The sequence below is a fragment of the Berghia stephanieae genome, chromosome 9, assembly GCF_034508935.2.
Source record: "Berghia stephanieae isolate SIO BIC M18660-M18661 chromosome 9, UCSD_Bste_1.3, whole genome shotgun sequence".
Taxonomy (NCBI): domain Eukaryota; kingdom Metazoa; phylum Mollusca; class Gastropoda; order Nudibranchia; family Aeolidiidae; genus Berghia; species Berghia stephanieae.
The window spans coordinates 23,181,175-23,198,674 of NC_088368.1; the positions used below are offsets into that span (position 1 = coordinate 23,181,175).

General features: G+C 37.0%; 1 protein-coding gene across 5 annotated transcripts in view; it reads right to left on the bottom strand.

Annotated features, from left to right (window-relative positions):
• Positions 1 to 17,500, bottom strand: part of LOC144979885 (choline transporter-like protein 2) — a 72,107-nt gene that overhangs the window by 39,583 nt on the left and 15,024 nt on the right. For 4 of the 5 annotated variants that reach the window (XM_078927129.1, XM_078927126.1, XM_078927127.1 and 1 more), the window contains 7 exons: positions 12,306 to 12,379; positions 9,513 to 9,591; positions 8,298 to 8,385; positions 5,592 to 5,729; positions 3,504 to 3,567; positions 1,917 to 2,061; positions 613 to 696 (listed from right to left, as the gene is read on the bottom strand). In XM_078927129.1, the coding sequence (XP_078783255.1) occupies positions 613 to 696; positions 1,917 to 2,061; positions 3,504 to 3,567; positions 5,592 to 5,729; positions 8,298 to 8,385; positions 9,513 to 9,591; positions 12,306 to 12,379 (672 nt within the window). Of the gene's footprint in view, positions 1 to 612; positions 697 to 1,916; positions 2,062 to 3,503; positions 3,568 to 5,591; positions 5,730 to 8,297; positions 8,386 to 9,512; positions 9,592 to 11,497; positions 11,545 to 12,305; positions 12,380 to 17,500 lie in introns of those variants that run through there. The other variant, XM_078927130.1, reaches the window with a different exon arrangement.

Genomic DNA, 17,500 nt, shown 5'->3' on the forward strand with positions numbered 1-17,500 from the left:
ATTACAACAATGAGCCCATAAGGAATTGGATTATAAGACCTGCAAATAAGTGCATGTCAGATTGGAACCAATATTTTGACATCACACTTTTGTTCCCCTATTGTGCGGCTATGTGGTCTCGGCGCATGGTTGAGTCCATGGAAAAGGCTCTTTACTCCCATTCTCTCACCCTATTCATGTGTAAAAATGAGTACCTGGCCGTTAACAGCGTTGTCTCTGTCCAAAAAAATTGGTATATCGCCTAACAGTCGTCATGTCACCTCCTACATGTTAAATGTTGCTGTTGGCCAGGGACCCCTTGTAAAGCGCTTTAACCCTCTCCTTACCACCTACAGGAAAATCGTCACATTAGTTACGATACAACCAACATTTTTCTTATTCAACTTTCTCTTGTACATCTTAAAATTTAAAGAAAATGAACAGTGTGTTGTAGAGTAGATATTATGTATCACAAAAACGTATCTACTGCTATTGTGTTTGAGTGATAAAAAACCTAGTTTGTGTTAGTTGGGTGTGAAACGTGGGGGAAAATCCTGAAAATGGCTGGTAAGGAGAGAGTTAAGCACGTTTGGTGGATATTGCGCTATATAAAAAAGCTCAATTATTACTTACACTAGAATCATCCACCAAGAAGCTACAACATCCTTGTACAACAACTCTACAAATTCTTTCACTTCGTAGAACAAGGCGAGGTAGCTAAAAAGAAGAAAATTTTGTTTAAAAAAATAATATTTGAATACTTAAAATAAAACATAATTTGCCGTTGATTTCACTAGTAGTAGTAGTGTATGGGTACACCTACAAATGTATTTCGTCAACCCAGCTTCTAAAGTCTTCCTCCGCCCTAAGGATGGTTTCGTAGCCACCTTCAAGTTTAGTGACTGGACAGTGGAGGACGATGTGATCGCTGGTCTCTGGGGCTGCCTGATATTTCTGGCAGGTATCACTGTTTCCAAGTTTCCATCTGCACATATTTGATGCAGTTCTGCCATGTCCAGTTAAGAGGCGGTTTGAGGAAATCCAGTATTTCCTGGCGTTATTGAATGCACGCACTCTTTTGGCTGGATCTTTAATTATGTATCCTCCTTTTGGTGTTTTCCTGTTCCACATTTCTCTCCAGATTTCACTTATTGACGTAGTGACAAATTTGGGAGCAGGCACTGGTGTAAGATAAAGATCTGAAAAAGTTTGTATGAAACAGTGCCAGACAAAGCAAGATAGAAAAGCAAAAGAAAAAAATCATCATAAAAAACCAGTCTTCCTCGACTTGGAATCAATGTTGATGATGATGATGATGATGATGATGATGATGATGATGATGATGATGATGATGATGATATACACTATGATGACGACAACAACAATAATGACAATGATAATGATGATAGCGATGATGACATTATTGATGATGATTATGATGATGATGATGATGATGATGATGATGATGATGATGATGATGATGACAACAACGATAATGACAATGCTAATGATGATGACGTCGATGACATTAATGATGATGGTGATGTTGATGATGATAATGATGATGATGATGATGATGATGATGATGATGATGATGATGATGGTTATATACACGATAATGATGACAACAACGATAATGACAATGATAATGATGATAGCGACGATGACATTACTGATGATTATGATGTCGTTGTTCATGATGATGATTATGATGATGATGATGATACACGGTGATGGTGGCAACAATGATAATGACAATGATAATGATGATGACGATGATGATATTTATGATGATGATGATGATGATGATGATGATGATGATGATGATGACGACGACAACGACGACGACGATGATTATGATGATGATGATGATGATAACGACGACGAAGACGATGATGATGATGACGACGACGATGATAATAATGACTTAAACACACTAGCTGGCATCGTCCAATTCCGTAGCAGTGACCCCATCCTCATCAGCAGCAGTGACAGTGTAGCTAGAACCACCACTATCGTAGGTCAAATCGGCTGCCCAGTTGGCGATATCCATGAAGATGGAAGGTATACATCGGTTGATAACTGTAAATTGAAGAAAAAAAAAATTCCATTCATAAAAGATATGATAAGATAAGATATACTTTATTGATCCTTGTGTGGAAATTAATTTTCTGTATTACAACACAATTCGGTAATAGACCTATATAAAAGAAATATCAAATGTTAATAAATTAAATAAAAATTGGCAAAGAATATTAAAAGTCTTAAAAAGTATAGTGGAACAACAAGCGGATATATTATGGTGACTATGTGTCGATTATACTTAAAATAAAATTCTTGTCCACTATAAATAAATAATCAAATGATTATCAAGATACTTTATTAACTGGTAAAGGTTAAATGATATTATACTAAAAAAGTAGAGAGGGGTATAACATAAAAATCGTGTTATCGCGATGCGTAAATATTTAATCTGAGGAATAAATAAATTAGCTTGCGCAATCACAGTATTTTGGTTATCACCTTATTCATCCCTTAGGGAAAAGTTGTATTTATGGTCTATTCCAAGGGATGAATAGCCCAAGCATCAACCACAGAGCAGTGGAGTGAAGCGCCATGAAGTGAGCTAGGGTGAGGCGACTTGTTAACTTTTCGAGTACAAATTAAAGACCTTACCGCTGAACCACGCTGCTCCGTGGACAATTGATTGGCTGCGGGGCAGAGGGGTGGGCACGGTGCAGACGGAGATGTGTTTTATACTTCAACACTTTTTTTTTCTTCCAACAATATGGTTTTTGACCGACGTCATTTTTGACCAAACAAAACGCTGGATTTGTGACACACACCCTCAAATCCATCTCGGACAAATACAATTGCTTATTTACATATAATAGAATGAAGGCTGCTGATATCACTCTGCTCTTTGTTATTATTTTTCGGCCACTAGTTTTGTGATTAGTTCTCACTTGATTCGTTCAATCAGATCATAAGAAATAAACGTTATACATAGCTTTATATAACGGTTGATCAGGCGTGTAGAACTAGTGAGCAATTAACTTAAACGCATACTATCTAGCTTTCGATTGTAATATCGTGTAGTTTGTTCGTTAAGCACTGACTGCCATTGTTTATATTTGGCGAACGATTGTCCGAGGGGCGTGGTTATGCTCCTTTCGCTAGGTGTCTCTTGTCGACATACTCAGGCGTGAAATGAGAACTTGGCCGGGGAAAAAAATGTAGTCCTGCATAGCCACCAGGCCTATGGAACCAGAGATTATCCCGGTTTCTATAGCGTAAACGGACAATAAATAGCAATTGCTTGCTATCTTTTGGATAGGACGCTAGTCTATCGCAAAGTACTACAAGACGTTTCAAATTTTTATATATATATATATATACTTTTTTGTTTTTCGTTGAGGACGAGCTTTGAGCCAGAAATGTCCCTAAGATTTTTTTAAAAATGTATTTATTCATTGATTTAACCTGATATAAAACTTTTCATTTACATTATTTTTAACGCTTACCTGATGTAGTTTTCACATAATAGGGAGCACAATCTTCATCCTCGACATATTCTTTAGCGGATTTCTGAAACAAACAATGAAAAATATATAATAAATAAAAATAAATATAAATTAGGTGATGACGTATACTAAAAAAAGGAGCTTTTATTTAGCGCAATGTCCACTGAACGTGCTCAAAGCGATTTACAATGGATCTCCAGCCAACACCAACACATAACATGTGGGATGTGACATGACGCCTGTTAAGTGATATTACAATAATTTATTTTCGAAAAGAGACAACGCTGTTATATATAGTCATTTCAAAATATCAAAGGCAATGCTTTAAAACGTGACCCAACGTCTCAGAACGGTTTTATATCATATCGGGATGAATTGGACTTCGAAAAAATACTTTAGAATTAACCCTCTCCTTACCAACTATAGGAAAATCGTCACATTCGTTACGATACAACCAACATTTCTATTATTCAAATTTCTCTAGGACATCATAATATTTTAAGAAAATGAACAACGTGGTGTTTAGAGCATGTTTTGCTAAAGAAATTGTGTATCGGAAGAATTTACTGCTATTATGTATTAGTGATAAAAAAATCTAGTGTTTGTGTTAGTCGGGTGTGAAGTTTTTGGGAAAAATCCTGAAATTGGCTGGTAAGGAGAGAGTTAAGATGATAAGAAATACTAACTTTGGGTTTGTTTTTTGTTTTTTGCAATGTAAGAGATTGAAATTATTCTCCACTATAACGATTAAAAATTAACCTTAAAATTCATGCTTGCGCTATAAATAGTACCAACTTATTCACTCTGACCAGTGCAATGTCTTAATCACTCGGCTACTTCGCCCCCCCCCCCCCCCCCCCATCTTTAGACAATAACAAAATATTTTTTAAAAAAACACACTCTAACTCTCTCCTTACTAGCTATTTTCTTAATTTTACCCGAAACTTCATGTACTCACCCAACACAAAAGTAGATATTTTCAAAGAGTACAATAACGAGAATATTCTATCTATATGTTGTTCAGAAAAAAAAAGAGCTCTGCAACACACAGTGTCCAGTTTTTATAGCTATAACTATAACAAACTGAAATTAGAATAAGAAAATACGTTGTTGGTTGCATCGTAACGAATGTGACGATTTTCCTATGTTTGGTAAGGAGAGGGTTAAAACGTAGCCATCGTTAACTTATAGTCTGACACTGATAAAAAAATGACGTCAAAATGCCAGTCTTTGGCCACAAAAAAAAAAACAAAAAAAAAAAAAAAACAAATCGTGAGTTGTATTCAATAGTTCAACCAATGAAATAACTCGTTTCCTAGAGCTCTACTAACGACAACTCACTAGGCGGTGCAAAAACCAAATAATGACGTCAAACTGCCAGTCCTTTTGGATTTCAGTATCAGGATATAGATAGAATGCGCTTGGCCAAGGAGTTCACAACATTGCCATCCGGAAGTATAACGGACCAACACACAAACTATGTGTAACCATGAACTTTTATAGTCTGGTTCATCCAGTTTAGTGAGAACAACTCACAAACGCGGATGGCAAAAACAATAACAAAGGCCTGAGTGACGTCATCTGCATACTATCTATAACTTAACAATGACTACGGTTAAAACAGGCAGAAGAGCATTCCAGACGTGCCTACTATTACGAAAAATTCGTTGGACTACGAAATGTTTGCTTCTTTTTCTGAACTTCTCTAAACAACGGGTATAATATCATTGCTCTAAGTCGACGCGCACTTATTTGCAGATAAGAAACAAACCTGAAAATGACGTCAAAATATAAGTCTTAGTGGGTATTAGTGTCCGGCTTATAAATAGTATGCCCTTGGCTAAGAAACTAACAACATTGCCATCCGGAAGTATAACGGACCAACACAAAAAAAAAAACTATGTGTAACCTTGAACGTTTCTAGTCTGGTTAATACAGTTTAGTGAGAATTGCTCATAAACGTGGATGGCAAAAAAAAAACAAAAAAAATAAAAATACATAACATACCTGAGTGACGTCAATTTCATACGATCTATAAGTTAACGATGGCTACGTTTAGATATTATAGTAGTCAGTACTTTCACTTACAGCGGCTGAGGTAGGGTCCACTGAATATTTACAAATCATCTTTTCTCTTTCGGACGACAACAGCGAGCCAGCCAAAGTTTCCTTTGATACCGTCTCCACATAAGACCAATACGTACTTGGACACTTGCTGACACAAACCTGTGGATGGTAGATATTACAGTATTAAAAATAAAGCAAAATTAACATTTGTATAGCGCATTTCTACGCATTTACCAGGCTCAATCTCCTTCATAATTTTTAATTTATTCCCAAAGCAGGTTATATGGAACCATATGTCCATTTTATACAGTATAAATCGCCTGTTAAGTGTCATTTTTGTATTAAAAATATTACTACATCCGTTACTGTCTGTAGTCAGTCATGCCGCGCTGAAGATCGGTCTGGACCGCGGTCCGACGGTCTTTTAGCTGTGAACCGAAGACCGGTCCCAGAGGGGAAGACCGGCGACGGTCCTCACTTCTTATCACCTTTCAACTAGTGCGGGGCGGTCCTTGCAAGGACCACGGTCCTACGGTCTCGCGCCATAGCCTACTACTTCCCCAGCGATTCGTTGCTTCGGTTGCCTATCTTCCACCAATCACCACCCATCCCACTTAATTAATCGCACCCACCCCCCTTTGCCATACACTAAACGACACAGACGACCATACAGGCAGACGACCACCAACCTCCACTCCGCAAACCGCCCTTTCGTGTGTGAGATGGGGGGAACAGGAGGCGCACGCCTTGGACGATTCCATTATACGGGGTAAATTTCAAAATTTACTACACCATAATGATCGCAATGACAATGATCTATGGTGAAGGCATGACCCCTCTTCTCTAATGGGTTATTGTTTGAAATGTATGTGACTACAAAAGATGTGTGTGTTTGTGTGTGTGTGTGTGTGTGTGTGTGTGTGTGTGTGTGTCGAACCTAGCAAGTAGCAAATCCGATTTTTTGTTTTCTTTTGTCCATCTCTTGTCACCACTCCTTTCTATCGCAGTGTTGTCATTTAAAATAATACAATAATATTAAAATTTCGTTTGGTGTTTTTACTAATCAAATAATATGAGTTTCATTAGTTTCTTCCTTCCAAAAAACCCAGTTATAACGTCTGAATTGGGGACCACGATAGCTCAGTTGATAGAGCACTCTCTTTATACGCAAAGGGCCAGAGATCGATCCCGGGTGCAGTCGATTTTTTTCTGAATCCCTGTCTACTCAGCAATGAATGGGTAGCTGAGTTTATTAGATCTTGCGAAAAGTCACCATCGACCCCTCTTATCACCTCATCCACCCCCTCTTATTATAACTTCACGTCTCTCTCTTACTCTTCAATGCTCGCTGCCCTCTAATGTGTGTGTGTGGGGGGGGGGGGAGGGGGGGGGAGGGGGGGTAGGAGTTGCGTGTGTGTATCAACGCCACGAACAACTCGATCAACGCCTTGGGCGATGCCATTATCTCCGTTAATGGGGATAAATTTCAAATTTTATTAAATTATCGAAGTAACAATGAAGTACGGTGAGCAAATAAAGAAGGCATCACCCTCTTCTCTAATTAGGTTACAATTTGAAATGAGTGTGACTACTCCGTGTGTTTTAATCCTGTAGGCCACGGTTTTCATCGTGTAGCGGTCTTTAACGGTTCAAGAATGAACGATCCCACGCTCTCAAAGGTCAAACCGGTTCGAATTTCCAACAGTCTCTCAGGAATGTTCAATGTCGAAAAGGACCGGTCCTACTAGGACCGGTCCTTGCGGTCTTCATTTCCCTAGGACCGTAGGACCGTGGTCCTTAAGCTTGCCAAGGACCGCCCCGCACTAGTAGTCAGTACTCATCCACACCTGAGCGAGTGGGGTAATGTGTGTAAAGTGACTGATCCAAGTAAACTGCATCGGGACCAGAATTTTTTATGACCACTGCCACGGAGTGTTGGCAAAAAGATAATCGACTGCTCGGTGTGGCCCTTTAGCGTGAAGAATAGCGTTCCATGACATTCAACCTCTGTAGGGAGACGGAACTCCGGTAAGGTAAGGTAATGGCCCTTTAGCGTGAAGAATAGCGTTCCATGACATTCAACCTCTGTAGGGAGACGGAACTCCGGTAAGGTAAGGTAATGGCCCTTTAGCGTGAAGAATAGCGTTCCATGACATTCAACCACTGTAGGGAGACGGAACTCCGGTAAGGTAAGGTAATGGCCCTTTAGCGTGAAGAATAGCATTCCATGACATTCAACCTCTGTAGGGAGACGGAACTCCGGTAAGGTAAGGTAATGGCCCTTCAGCGTGAAGAATAGCATTCCATGACATTCAACATCTGTAGGGAGACGGAACTCCGGTAAGGTAAGGTAATGGCCCTTGATCGTGAAGAATAGCATTCCATGACATTCAACCTCTGTAGGGAGACAGAACTCCGGTAAGGTAAGGTAATGGCCCTTTAGCGTGAAGAATAGCGTTCCATGACATTAAACCTCTGTAAGGAGACGGAACTCCGGTCAGGTAAGGTAATGGCCCTTCAGCGTGAAGAATAGCATTCCATGACATTAAACCTTTGTAAGGAGACGGAACTCCGGTAAGGTAAGGTAATGGCCCTCTGAGCGTGAAGAATCGTGTTCCATGACATTCAACCACTGAAGGGAGACGACGGAACTCCTTTAAGGTAAGAGAAGGTATCGTAACGAAAATATTATTGGTAAGGAGACGGTTTAAATTTTAAATCACAAACCTGGGGTGTTGGACAACCATAGGTGACAACGGAAGCTCCCATTGATGCACACTTGAGCAAGTCAAAAAACATCAGATATTCCTTTTCCCTGTGTCAAAGAAATTATCAGAACATCTTGTTAATAATTGGTAGCAGAAGGGTATCAAATATATTTTTGATAGGGTAGAAAAGTTGTGGCATCAAACCCTCTACTCTTTTGTTTCCTAAATCCTTGGGAGTGCGTATGTAACCAGTCCTTCAGAGTACTAATAATGAACGGGTTATGGGGCTATGTGGTCTTGTGGTATGACACTCGCTTTCGGGTCGGAAGGTTCTGAGTTCGAGCCTCGCTCGGCGCATCGGTGAGTCCTTGGAAAAGGCTCTTTACTCACATTCTCTCACCGTACTCAGGTGTAAAATGAGTACCTGGCTGTTAACAGCGTTGTCTCTATCCGAAAAAAATTGTAATATCGCCTAATAGGCGTCCATGTACCGTCCATTATGTTAAATGTAGTTGGCCAGGGACCCCTTGTAAAGCGCTTTGAGCACATTTAGTGGATATTGCTCTATATAAAAGCTCAATTTAAAGCTCAATTTATATATTTTTGATAGGGTTTAAAAGTTGTGGCATCAAACCTCTACTCAATTATTTCCTAAATCCTTGGGAGTGTGTATGTAACCAGTCGGAGTACTAATAATAAATAGGTTATATAAAGGTTACTAATTCGTACAATAAGAAAAAGACAAATGCAATTTTGAGGGCACCTAAATCGACATAAATGTATTGAACATCTTGCTCTCACAGGAAATATAGAAGGTAAAAAGAGTAAAGGTAGACCAAGTAAAACATATTTGAATAGTTTGAACAGCTAGGTGACAAAGAAAGAGAAGAGTAATATTAGTTTTTTAAGGTTATCTGAACAGAGAGATCAATGGCGTACCATGATCACCGATGTCTGGCACAGACTTGGTACTTGAAGTAGAAGAAGAAAGAAGAAGAATATAAAGGTGGCACAACTATTTCATTAGCAGTATATATAAGTAGAATCTTAGGATTATATGACGTAAAAGAGAGAGGGTGGGTGATCTATCTTGACGTCCAGCATATATTTAGACTACAAAATAAGATACCATCTCTTTTTGTGTGTGTAGGTGTGTGTGCGTGTGTGTGTGTGTGTGTGTGTCTGTGTGTGTTCCATCAGCAATAAACCAATCATATTTCACAAGATAACTTACGCGTAATCTCCTTCACCGCAGACATTTCCAAAAGTGTCTGTTGGATAGACCAGTCGGATAGGATTCCCTCTGGCAAAGCCTATAAATAGAAATAGGTAAAATGTTGAATGGACAGACGATTGATAAAACAAACAGCTGAAAAATGTAAGAGTTGGAAGGACCCAAACACCCCTGCCGACGCGTACTTTTTGAAGGTCTGGTTACCCAAATTAGGCTCATTGTTGTAAATGAAACAGTCTCAAACCAACACATAATAGTGTTTATTATAGATAGAATGCGCTTGGCCAAGGAGTTCACAACATTGCCATCCGGAAGTATAACGGACCAACACACAAACTCTGTGTAACCATAAACTTTTATAGTCTGGTTAATACAGTATAGTGAGAACAACTCACAAACGCGGATGGCATAAACAATAACAAAGGCCTGAGTAACTATCTATAGATAGTATGCAGATGACGTCACTCAGGCCTTTGTTATTGTTTTTGCCATCCGCGTTTGTGAGTTGTTCTCACTAAACTGTATTAATCAGACTATAAAAGTTCATGGTTACACAGAGTTTGTGTGTTGGTTCGTTATACTTCCGGATGGCAATGTTGTGAACTCCTTGGCCAAGCGCATTCTATCTATAGCAATGTTATATCAAGCCCATAGATGCGCTCGGCTATCACACCTGAAAATGTGTTCACGTCGACCTGTGCCCATCATTTTACGTGCTGAATGTGGGAAACTTGAGTAACTCCTTATTGAGGCGGTTCCAAAAGATCGCTTTCGTAATATTCGCCACAAAAATACACCAATCGTTAATAACTTATTTGAAGAAAAAAAAAAAACAAAGGAAAAATTGTTCTTATCAGTTTCTCGGAGTAAAATAATGAAAAATTAATCAAAACTTGATTATCTAGCATCAAAATTATGGTACTATACTAATAGCTTTTTTTTTAATGTCGAAAAAGTGGCTACCTACATATTAACAATTTGTTCACACATTTTTTAAAACTCTGAGAAGTCATTTCTTTTAAAAAACGGTGAGAGAATGTGAGTTTTAAAAAATCGGTGAGAGAATGTGAGTAAAGAGCCTTTTGAAAGGACTAAACTATGCGCCGATCGAGGCTCGAACCCAAGGCCTTCCGATCCGAAAGCGAGTGTCATACCACAAGACCAAACAGACGCACGATCAAAGCTCTCCAATTTACTCTTTCCTGCATCTTCTGCTGTTCTGTACATTAAGCATTCTGTCAAACCGTCCAACTCTTTTGTCGCTGCCGGCAGGTGCTCTTTTTTCAGTCCAGTTTTCCATTGTTATCAAGTTTTCAAACCTTTCGTTCTCGTAGTATGTCCCATGAATTTTAGTTAAATTTTAACTACAGGAAACTGTCTATTTGCTCTAAACGACGTCTACATATATACAGGTCTGGACACCCAGAACGCAATAATGGGCCTAGTTAATGGACATTTCGCGTCATTTTTTGAGATTTCCATTACAACAATGAGCCCATAAAAAAATTAAGTTATCGGACCTGCAAATAAGCACACGTCGGCTCCAAATAATATGCAGAACGTATACCAAATATTTATTATATTTATATCATATTCATTTTTTTTTGTTGGGCCTTGACATGATGCAGTTTTGAGAGATGGGTCACAACGTGTGAATTAACGAAATATGAAGAGTACAAGGGGAGTTGTGGGGGGGGGGGGTCACCAGATGTCCACTTTTTTTTAAAATGTGACCGCCTCGCTTGAGACCTGTCAGGGGTCTAAACGTTTTCTCTACAGATAGAACGAAGATGACGTCACTCAAGTCTTTGTTATTGATTTTTGCCATCCACGTTTATGAGTACTTCTCAATATAAACTGTATGAACCAGACTATAAAAGTTCATGGTTACACAATGTTCTGTGTGTTGGTCCGTTACACTTCCGGATGGCAATGTTGTGAGCTTCTTGGCCAAGCGCATACTATCAATAAATAAACTTACTTACTTACTTTGGCCTTTTGCCCCTACAGGAGCATATGCCTTCAACGGATGTCCTCCACTTTTTTCTGTCCTGTGCCATCGATTCCAAACCTTTCCATGTCTGTGTCCCGAATGCTGGCTGTCAGTTTCTACATCTCTTCTCCAGTTGTTCTTTGATCGGCCTTTCTTTCGTAGACCGAAGGGCTAGAGCTCAGGATGTCGTGGGTTCGGATAAGTAAGTCTTTCGTTTGCCCTGTCGATTCCAGGACAGCCGGGTGATGCTTGTTGTCAGTTTTCTAAGAGTGTGCCCAATCCTTTTCTATTTTCTCTTCAACGTTTCTTTTTCAATTAGTTGTTCGTTTGTTTTCTGCTCCAGCTCGATGTTGCTATTTTTTTCTGGTCAATGTACTTTTGAAAGCTTCCTCAGACATGAGCTGATAAAGGTTTGAATTTTATTTAGGGCTGCTTTGGTCGTCTTCCATGTTTCAGAGCCGTACACCAAAACTGCTGTAAGATTTGAATTGAACACACGGACATTTGTGCAAGTTGTAGTTGTGTTAGATTTCCAAAAGTTTTTCAAAATGTTAAAAGCGGCCCTTGCTTTTCTTTTTTGATACGGGCCTTTACATCTTTATAGAACAAAGGAAAAACTACAGCCATAATTCTTTAATGGTTGTAGTTTTTCCACTCTCATTTATGAAGGGAAAGTTTAGTTGACCCTTGACATCAATAAATAGTTAGGGAAAAACACACATTAAAAAAACCCCAGACATCTGTGGTGTTTCCCCAGTACTCTTCAGTTGCATTTTAGTGATAGCCAAATCCAGTCTTACCAATGGCAGAACAGATAACTAATCCAACGATGCAGACCACAAAGATGAGACAACATATCACGTCAGTACAGGACCTGGGGAGTAGATAGAATAGAGTGGTACTGAAAATTGATTGCTATCCTTTGAGTAGAACGCTGGTCTAATAATGTAAAGCTTTAATTTTTTTTTTTTTTTTTTTTTTTTTTGAGACAAATTTGGTAAATACATCTATCCTGATAATTATTCTGCTGAAGATGGTGGTGATAATTCTGATTATGGCGAAGACGACGGCGATGATGATGATGATGATGATGATGATGATGATGATGATCTATATTTATACTTATCATTCTTTTTCGATGAGATTCAATAGACGCCAAAATTTACTGACGCGAATAATACTGGGTTTACCGATAACTCAGTTGGTAGAGCACTCGCTTCACACACGAAGGACCGAGCCGATATCGGATGTAGTCGCGATTGTTTGGGGTAAACCATACTTACACGATTTAGAAGGAATGAAAATGACGTCACTCAGCTCTTTTTTTTTTTTTTTGTTGTTTTTAGCCAGCCACTTTATGAGTAGTTCTCACTGAATTGTATTAACCAAACTATAAACGGTAACGGTTACACATGGTTTTGTGTATTGATACGTTATATCCCGCTTGAGAATGTAATGGGTATTTTATCTCAACGCATAGCAGCAATAATATATATATATACACACACATATATATATTATATATATATATATATATATATATATATATATATATATATATATATATATTATAAAAACAAAAACCGTGAAATAATTGTGCTCAACTTTGTGGTAAAAGGAGCTATTTATAAAATATTTCAAGTATAATTATGATCAACTTGTACAATATATCTATATATATATATATATATATATATATATATATATATATATATATATATATATATATATATATATATGAGACATTATATCACTTCATATTATATTGTGGGATACATAAAATTATATTGTTATTTCGCAACAAAATACAACACAAATGTATTGTATCCTATTGCGTGTAATACAAATAACACACCATTGGGTCGATCGAGTTGTTGTGTAAATAGTATCTAAAGATTACTAAATTGCTCATTGGCGAGCTGTTCAAACGCCTGTATTAGCATTAAGAGCCCGCGAGGTGCCAACTAAATACAGGTTTCATGGTTGAGTAATTCCTCTTGAGTTTCGATCTATCCCATATCGGAATAAACTGTTAACAAAAGATTATCGCAAGTGCTATTTTCGTATCTTGTATTTTTAATGTGATATTTATATTATCATTTGTTCCTCGATTCTTTTCATATGCAGGAAGAAGATAGGACAGGAAGAGAAAGAGAGAGAGAGAGAGAGAGAGAGAGAGAGAGAGAGAGAGAGAAAGAGAGAGTTAGATAGAGTGTAAGGAAGTCTTACTCATAACCTTTAACCCATTTATAGATTGTTTGTTAAAGTCAGTTTGCTGCATCGTGTTTTATCAATTCAATAGTTCGTAACAACTTATAACAAACAGGATGTTCTGTTCCCAAAATCCACTCTCAGGTTCTTGCCTTATTTGTGTCACCTATAGATAGTATGCGCTTGGCTAAGGAGTTCACAACATTGCCATCAGGAAGAATGGATCAACACACAAAACTTTGTGTAACCATGATCGTTTATAGTCAGGTTAATACAGTTTAGTGAGTACTCATAAACGTGGATGGCAAAAAAAAACAATAACAAAGACCTGAGTGACGTCAACTTCGAACAATCTATAATATCCTCATGCATTGTTTTTGTTTGATAATATAATGACCTGATTCGCCCACGAAGCATGGCTTAGGAGTAAAACTGTTCTATCTGTCTTGGGTTGTCCCATATTGAGTAATTCATTTTAATAACGTAGGAAAATAATTCTACGCAGCTATGTCATATATGGAAATATAATTTCCTTCCAGAATAGTATAAACTAACTCTGTTTGAAGAGTAATTTCACTTATCCTGGAGAATCTGTAGACGACAGAGCCCTAGAAGTCCTCGTCAGTCAACGAGTAAATTTATAATAGACACATTTCATTTATTTTAAAGGACACAAGTCCTAAGTTTAACTTATATTTAAAGACAACACTAAATGTTGATTATTATAAACGTGAAACCCGTGATCGTTAATCAGCCGTGTTTGTCATACTTTTGCCCAACATTGGGCACTCTACTTTACGTTGAAATGACACCTCATAGACGAATTGTCGAGGGTTTTATCCGCAACGTTAGGTTGAAGTGAAATCGACTGATGAACTATCGAGATGATTTCAACCACAACTTTACTTTGGATCCGGAGACGAAGGACTAGAACGATAAGTTTCCATCCATAACAACTGTAACCAACTTTGTTTTGACTTCGGAGTGGTCAGCTCATCAAACGGAGTCCACCCAAGAGAAGTTCAACATAACCGGGTCGTGATACTGGTATTCTGATTCATCTGTGTGGTGCACAGGACAGTTTGCAGTGACTTGTGTTATTTTTATTTAAGTGGTTATATTTATTTGTGTTATTTTACCTCTTATTCTTTGAGGGTAAAGTAAGACCGAATAAACCATAGTCCCAATAATATTGTATTTTTCACATCTTTTACAAAGTCCCCGGTAACGTCAAATACTTTGTAATTTAATAGATTGATTATAGTTCGTATAATAGTCTCTTATTATTATTTGATTTATGAACCTGTTATCTCAATAACTTTCCTGTACAATATTATTAGCCTCGTCAATAAATTACATTGTTTGTTATTCTTGACTTCTGATCTGTGCTTTGTGTCCTTTGAAACAACAGGAATCTTCCTTTTGAAACTCTTATCTATAATATGTCCGAGTAGATTAAAATCACATACAACGTTAGCTTGATTTCTATCGAACTAGCCTCGTGACATAGAGAGACAGAGAAAGAAAAAAAGATATATATATATATTTTTATATATATAAATTCAACTTATATTTAAAGACAGCACTAAGTGTTGATTATTATAAACGTGAAACCTGTGATCGTTAATCAGCCGTGTTTGTCATACTTTTGTCCAACATTGGGCACTCTACTTTACGTTGAAATGACACCTCATAGACGAATTGTCGAGGGTTTTATCCGCAACGTTAGGTTGAAGTGAAATCGACTGATGAACTATCGAGATGATTTCAACCACAACTTTACTTTGGATCCGGAGACGAAGGACTAGAACGATAAGTTTCCATCCATAACAACTGTAACCAACTTTGTTTTGACTTCGGAGTGGTCAGCTCATCAAACGGAGTCCACCCAAGAGAAGTTCAACATAACCGGGTCGTGATACTGGTATTCTGATTCATCTGTGTGGTGCACAGGACAGTTTGCAGTGACTTGTGTTATTTTTATTTAAGTGGTTATATTTATTTGTGTTATTTTACCTCTTATTCTTTGAGGGTAAAGTAAGACCGAATAAACCATAGTCCCAATAATATTGTATTTTTCACATCTTTTACAAAGTCCCCGGTAACGTCAAATACTTTGTAATTTAATAGATTGATTATAGTTCGTATAATAGTCTCTTATTATTATTTGATTTATGAACCTGTTATCTCAATAACTTTCCTGTACAATATTATTAGCCTCGTCAATAAATTACATTGTTTGTTATTCTTGACTTCTGATCTGTGCTTTGTGTCCTTTGAAACAACAGGAATCTTCCTTTTGAAACTCTTATCTATAATATGTCCGAGTAGATTAAAATCACATACAACGTTAGCTTGATTTCTATCGAACTAGCCTCGTGACATAGAGAGACAGAGAAAGAAAAAAAGATATATATATATATATATATATATATATATATTATATATATATATATATATAATATCTTTCTGTTATCTATCTATCTATCTATCTATCTATCTATCTATCTATCTATCTATCGATCTATCTATCTATCTATCTATCTATCTATCTATCTATCTATCTTCTCTCTCTCTCTCTCTCTCTCTCTCTTATATATATATATATATATATATATATATATATATATATATATGTATATATATAAGGAGATAGATATATACATATCTTTTTTTCTTTCTCTCTCAAATCTCTGTCTCTCTATGTCACGAGGCTAGTTCGATAGAAATCAAGCTACCATGTGATTTCAATCTACTCGGACATATGATAGATGAGATATATATATATATATATATATATATATATATATATATATATATATATATACATATATATATATTATATTATATATATATATATATATAAATATATATATATATATATATATATATTTATATATATATATATATATATATATATATATATACATATATATATATGTATATATATATAATATATATATAAATATATATATATATATATATGTATATATATATATATATATATATATATAGAGAGAGAGAGAGAGAGAGAGAGAGAGAGAGAGAGAGAGAGAGAGAGAAGGTGGGAGAGACGGGATGGCCGAGGAGCCTTTCCATTAAACTAAAATTAAACTGGTGTTCAAATCCTCTCAGAACGTTGAGAGCTGGTGCCAAATAAGAAAAGGTATTTCATGGTTGATTGATTTCCCCCGAGTCTCGGTCTGTCCATACAGGTATCGGAATGAATTGTTAACAAAAGAATAATGAAACAAGTGCCGGCTTCACACTATATTATATTTTATGGCTTCTTATAGTTTGATATCTGTTCTGCGATTCCCCTCTTCTGAGGGAAGAGGCCTTGGAAGGTGCAATTCATTTATAAAGTAAGACGATCTTCAAGGATTATCATTTTGGTGTGTAAAACCAAAGATCATAAATTAGTTCCTCTTTCCCCCGTCCTCCTCTCTCTCTCTCTCTCTCTCTCTCTCTCTCTCTCTCTCTCTCTCTCTCTCTCTCTCTCTCTCTCTCTCTCTCTCTCTCTCTCTCTCTCTCTTCAGACGCGTGATTTCAAACCAAAATCCAAAGAGCTATAATTAGAATTCCAAAACAACGATCCTCTGCTTGACGTAATGAGAATAATTACCTACTAAATGAAAAAAAAAACAACAACAAACAAACAAACAATAACCAGGAAATCAAAACCATAGTCAAAGTCAAACTAAAAATAAATCATAGATAGCACAAAAACGAGAAAAAAACCGCATAATAGAATAACACCACACCAAAAAGCAAAAGTAGAATA